This window comes from Vicia villosa, linkage group LG2 (genome assembly GCF_029867415.1).
Source record: "Vicia villosa cultivar HV-30 ecotype Madison, WI linkage group LG2, Vvil1.0, whole genome shotgun sequence".
In the NCBI taxonomy this organism is placed as follows: Eukaryota; Viridiplantae; Streptophyta; class Magnoliopsida; order Fabales; family Fabaceae; genus Vicia; species Vicia villosa.
The window spans coordinates 121,006,142-121,012,222 of NC_081181.1; the positions used below are offsets into that span (position 1 = coordinate 121,006,142).

Genomic DNA, 6,081 nt, shown 5'->3' on the forward strand with positions numbered 1-6,081 from the left:
CGTGGCAGGCTACGCTGAATGACAAAAGGAACGTTAAAAGCTATTAAAGGCTACGTCAGTAGACACAGCGTGAACAAGGCTCGAGGTAGTTGACAAAAGCGTATAATATTAAATGCGATGCTGTACGGAACACGCAAAGCATTAAATGCACTCAACGGTCATCTTCTCCAACGCCTATAAATATGAAGTTCTGATGAGAAGCAAGGTTAACGATCCTGAACAAAAACAACTCATATTAACTTGCTGAAACTCTGTTCTACTCAAAGCTCAGAATCTTCATCTTCATCAAAGCTCACTACATTGCTGTTGTAATATATTAGTGAGATTAAGCTTAAACGTTAAGAGAAATATCACAGTTTGTGATTATAGCTTTTAAGAAGCAATTGTAATACTCTTAGAATTGATTACATTAAGTTGTAAGGAACTAGAGTGATCGTGTGGATCAGAATACTCTAGGAAGTCTTAGAGGTTATCTAAGCAGGTTGTAACTAGAGTGATCGTGTGGATCAGTATACTCTAGAAAGTCTTAGAGGGTATCTAAGCAGTTGTTCCTGGAGTGATCAGTGTGTGATCAGAAGACTCTGGAAGACTTAGTTGCTGACTAAGTGGAGAACCATTGTAATCCGTGCGATTAGTGGATTAAATCCTCAGTTGAGGTAAATCATCTCTGCGGGGGTGGACTGGAGTAGTTTAGTTAACAACGAACCATGATAAAAATAACTGTGCAATTTATTTTTATCTGTCAAGTTTTTAAAGCTACACTTATTCAAACCCCCCCTTTCTAAGTGTTTTTCTATCCTTCACAAAGGAGTTTCCAGAAACTGGAGAGTTAACACCTGAAAAACGAACAAGACGAGAGAGAAGAAAGCCTAGTTGGATGAGTAACTACGAAAGCGGTGAAGGCCTATCTGAAGAAGAAGTACTAGAACAAAACTTAGCCTTGTATATCTCTCATGATGATCCAGTAAGCTTTGATGAAGCTGTGAAGGAAGAAAAATGGTAGGAGGCCATGAAGCTTGAAATTCAAGCTATAGAGAGAAATCAAACATGGGAGCTTGTGTCACTACCACATCAAGCAAAGAAAATTGGTGTTAAGTGGGTATACAAAACAAAATTGAATGAAGAAGGCAAGGTGGATAAGTGCAAAGCTAGACTCGTCGCCAAAGGGTATTCGCAAACAGCGGGAGTAGACTACAATGAAGTGTATGCGCCAGTGGCTCGTTGGGATACCATTAGAATTCTCTTGGCAGTAGCAGCTCAACGTGGGTGGTGCGTCTACCAACTTGACGTTAAAAGTGCCTTTCTGTATGGAGAACTAAAGGAGGAGGTATACATCGATCAACCGGAAGGGTTTATCTAAAGGGGCGAGGAAGACAAGGTGTATCGGCTGAAGAAGGCGCTCTATGGCTTAAAGCAAGCCCCAAGAGCTTGGTTTAGCAGAATTGATAGTTACTTTAAGAAGGAAGGATTTCAGAAAAGCAACTATGATCACACCTTGTTCTTGAAGAAAAATAGAAACAAACTATTGGTGGTAAGTCTTTACGTTGACGATTTAATATATACAGGAAATGATGAGCATATGTGCATAGAGTTCAAGTTGTCAATGCAGAAGGATTTTGAGATGACAGACTTGGGCAAAATGAAGTTTTTTCTTGGAGTTGAAATCTATCAGCGTAAAGACGGAATTCATTTGTGCCAAAAGAAGTATGCTAAGGAAGTCTTGCAAAGGTTCCATATGTGGAGTTGTAATGCTGTCAAGAATCCAATAGTTCCTGGTACTGTTTTGTCAAAGGAAGGAAGCAAAGGCGTTGATGCAATGCTGTACAAACAACTAGTAGGGTGCTTAATGTATCTAACGGTAACGCGTCCGGATTTGATGTTTGTGGTCTGCTTAATCTCTCGTTATATGGCTGAACCTAAAGAAGAACACATGATGATTGCTAAAAGGGTACTGAGGTACTTGAAAGGAACACTGGAGATGGGAATCTTTTACAAGAGAAGCACGGATGCGAATCTGCTGGGATACACAGACAGTGACTATGCACGAGATGTGGACGATAGAAAAAGTACTTCAGGTTACGTCTTTCTACTAAGTGGAGCAGCAATTTGTTGGAGTTCAAGAAAACAAGGGATTGTGACTCTCTCATCTACAGAGGCTAAGTATGTAGCTGCCACTGCCTCCGCATGTCATTGCGTCTGGCTGAAGGGAATTTTGAAAGAGTTAAGTGTCAAAGACTCTAATTGCATTCACATAATGTGTGATAACAGTTCAGCAATTAAGCTAACCAAGAATCCCGTTATGCATCGAAGGACAAAACACATTGATGTTAGATATCATTATCTACACAATTTATCAAGTGAAGGAACCGTGAAGTTAGCATTTTGTGGAACTAATGATCAAGTGGCAGACATAATGACTAAACCTATTAAGTTGGATCAGTTTGTTAAACTTAGAGGTTTGCTTGGTGTTCAAAGACCTGAGGAGTAAACTGATGCTGATTAAGCATGTGTCAGTTTAAGGGGAGGAATTTGTTGGGTTTAGGGTTAAAGCTAAAGAATAGGTCTAAATAAGCTATATTTTAGGAGTTGATTTATTCAAGTCTGTTACAATTTACTTTCCTTATTTTTCTCTATTCTAGTTACATTCAAATTGTAAGGCTTTATAAAAGCCACTGCAGTATGTTGAATAAAGTATCGAGTATTTTTCAGCTTCTAATTTTTGTTCTATTTCCTTTATCCTCTTTTAATTCGACGAATCATTCTTACAAATTGGTTTTATGTGGATCAACTTCTGTTAAGAAATCAGACCTTCCTGACATTCCTGCTTATTACCTTAACCTTCTTGGATTGGATGCCATAGTTGAAGGAAGGTTTCAGTCTAATGTTTTGGTTGGTAAGTTAATTGTATTCTTTGTGATAGATTTCTGAATTTTATGTAATATTATTTAGTTAATTGTATTCTTTGTGATAGATTTCTGAATTTTATGTAATATTATTTATTCCCTGAACATGTTTTGTTTTTTAGATATCCTTGGAGGTATTATTGAGATTTCTCAATCTCAAATAAATGGTGACAACAACAAGAACAGAGTTGTTTTTACCATTGTTGTTTTTGTATGCATGTACTGCCGACTCAGGCTCCACCATTCTTGATAATCAGGTAGGAAGAGGTTTTGTTGCGGCAAACTGTAAGGCTTCCTTCTATAAGGAAGCCTTCCTTCTATAAGGAAGCCTTGTATGTGAGAGGTGCACACATATGCTTGAATGGATCATCCTTCTTTTATGTGAGAGGTGCACACATATGCTTGAATGGATCATCCTTCTTTTATGTGAGAGGTGCACACATATGCTTGAATGGATCATCCTTCTTTTATGTGAGAGGTGCACACATATGCTTGAATGGATCATTTTTCAAATATATGGTCTTTAAACACGTATCTCTTTCTTTTAATTAGTTTGTATTGGAAGTTACAATAATTGTTTCCTAATAATCCTTCATTGTACATAATATATTTATTTACTTGAATATTATCATCATTACGTTTTTTTTCACTTTAACTTAACATTATACCAAATATATTTATACCATAATTATTAATTAAATAATATTAACCATTAAACTTCTCAAACCAACCGTCAGCTATTCAAAATTCCAACAAATTAGAACATAAAATAATAATGTTAAAAATTTTATCTCTTTCTTTCTTAATTTTAATAATTATTATTAGTTATTATTATTAATTATTGAGCTAATTTATTTATTAAAAAAATAAATTAGCTTTCAATGGTAACCTACACACGATTTTATTTTTGTATGTATTTGTTTAAACATTAAAATATATCAAATCATAACTTATTTTTTTATAAATGGAAAGACATACTTAAAGTAAATTATTTCTTTCTCATTAATTATTATCCAATTTAATTAGTACATATAAACTTTTTTTTTTTGAAATAAAAGATGGTATTATTTCAAAGGGACAAATACAAGCATGGCCTAAAGCCACATAAATGAGGCCTAATTACATAATGAGATTAGCTATGTGTTTTCTATAGGTGGATTTCATCCACCCTCTATAAACTATAATATCTTGTATATGTGTGATGATACTATCAGTGTTGCTATATAGACCCATATTGCCAAATGTTTTGTGGTTTCTATACATCCATATGCTGGAAACTACCTCAGTACTCACAGCTTTCAGGATACTCCTCTTTATACCTTTGCCTTTAGTTATCTTCTTCATCCAATCAAAGTTCAAACTATAGGTATCTTTAATATCCAACCAATGCAATAAATCATTCCATATTCTCACAGTTTGGGGACACCGAAACAGAAGATGATCAAGGCTCTCATCTTCTCCATCACAAAGCTCACATCGTTGGTGCTGAATCATACCAAGCTTGTATAGTTTATATTTTGTTGGAAGTCTATCCTGAATGGCCAGCCAAAGGATCATCTTGGCTCGAGGTCTAGCGATACTGTGGCACAGCATATGGTACCAATCCACTGCATTAGACTCGCCTATAATAGCTTTATACCCCTTAGTCATATGGAAGGACCCCTGATTTATCATCTAGTTCCAGGTAACCAGAATCTTATGTACTTCAGCTTTACTTTCAAGAATATGCTTCAGAATCCAGGTACAGTTTGTAGCCTGCAAATCAATCATGGGATCTCTGCCCTTCAAAAAATAGGTATGCACCCATTTCACCCATAGGTTATCCCCTTTCATGCAAATGGCCCATAGGTTCTTAAGCATTGCCACAGAATTCCAAGTGTGAAGATTGAGAATGTTCAGCCCTCCAGCTTTCAGTGGTTTACAAACCTGTTTCCAAGCTACAGGGCTCTTCTTGCCTTGAGTTGCTTTACCAGACCAAATAAAAGTTCTACAAATAGAATCAATCTTTTTGAGGACAGCTTTAGGTAATGGAAGGCAATGCATCCAATATTGTGTTATGGCCACCACCACACTCTTGACCAACTGTATTCTGCCTGCAATACTGAGAAGGTTTGCAGTCCAATGCCGAATACGACTCACGATTCTATCAATAAGTGGTAGGTAGTGGTGAATGTTAAGTCTCTTGCTAGCCAACGGAATACCAAGGTACCTTATCGGGAATTGCCCTTCAATGAAACCTGTATGGAGAAGAATATCCTGTTTCACTTCAGTATCCATTCCACAAAAGAAAGCTTTACACTTCTTAGGATTCATAATAAGGTCTGTGGATTCAGAGAAAGAATTAAAAGCCTCAAGCATAATGTCAATGGATTGATCTCCTCTACAAAACAATAGGACATCATCAGCAAACGAGAGGTGTGTGATATTCAGCTTGTTGCACTTACTGTGGTATTTAAAGTGAGAATTTTTAGACATCTTGGCCAACACTCTATTAAGGTATTCCATCATGATAACAAACAAAAGAGGGGAGATAGGATCACCCTGTCTAATGCCTCTCTTTGCTTCCACTATTTCAGTGAAATCTCCATTAACCTTGAACCTGTAAGTGACAAAAGCAGTGCCAAGCATGATCCAATTGATGAACTTTCCTGGTATTCCCAGTTCATCCATGATAGTTTGCAGAGAGGACCAGTCAACCATGTCATAGGCTTTTTGCAAGTCTATCTGAAGCATGCATCTAGGGGGGCCTCCTCTCCTGTTATAACCTTTCATCAGTTCAAAGGCTAGTAATATGTGGTTATGGATTAGTTGTCCCTTCAAAAATGCAGCTTGGCTATGGTGTATAACTTCATGCAACAGGCTTCCAAGCCTATTTGTTAGGATTTTTGACATGATTTTATACCCAGTAGTGCATCCAGCAATTGGTCTAAAATCCCTAACCTCATTGGCCTGATCATGCTTAGGGATTAATGTAACCACTGTACTATTGAAGGCTCTAAAAAGTTTACCTCTAGTAAAGAAGTATTTCACAGCAGCAACCACATCATCCTTGACAATACTCCAGCTTGTTTTGAAGAATTTTGCTCCATAGCCATCGAGGCCTGGAGCTTTGTTGTCACCTATACCCTGCAAGACTTTCCATATTTCATCTTCAGTAACATCCCTAGTCAGGATTGCT

General features: G+C 37.0%; 1 protein-coding gene across 1 annotated transcript; it reads right to left on the reverse strand.

Annotated features, from left to right (window-relative positions):
* Positions 1-4,022: 4,022 nt before the first annotated feature.
* On the reverse strand, positions 4,023-4,553 carry LOC131649900 (uncharacterized). The gene has a single exon (XM_058919640.1). It carries the CDS (start codon positions 4,551-4,553, stop codon positions 4,023-4,025), a length of 531 nt encoding a protein of 176 aa, XP_058775623.1.
* Between the last annotated feature and the right edge of the window lie 1,528 nt (positions 4,554-6,081).

Coding starts and splice junctions, on each gene's coding strand:
- LOC131649900 (XM_058919640.1), bottom strand. CDS start 4,553: ATGACTAAGGGGTATAAAGCTATTATAGGCGAGTCTAATGCAGTGGAT.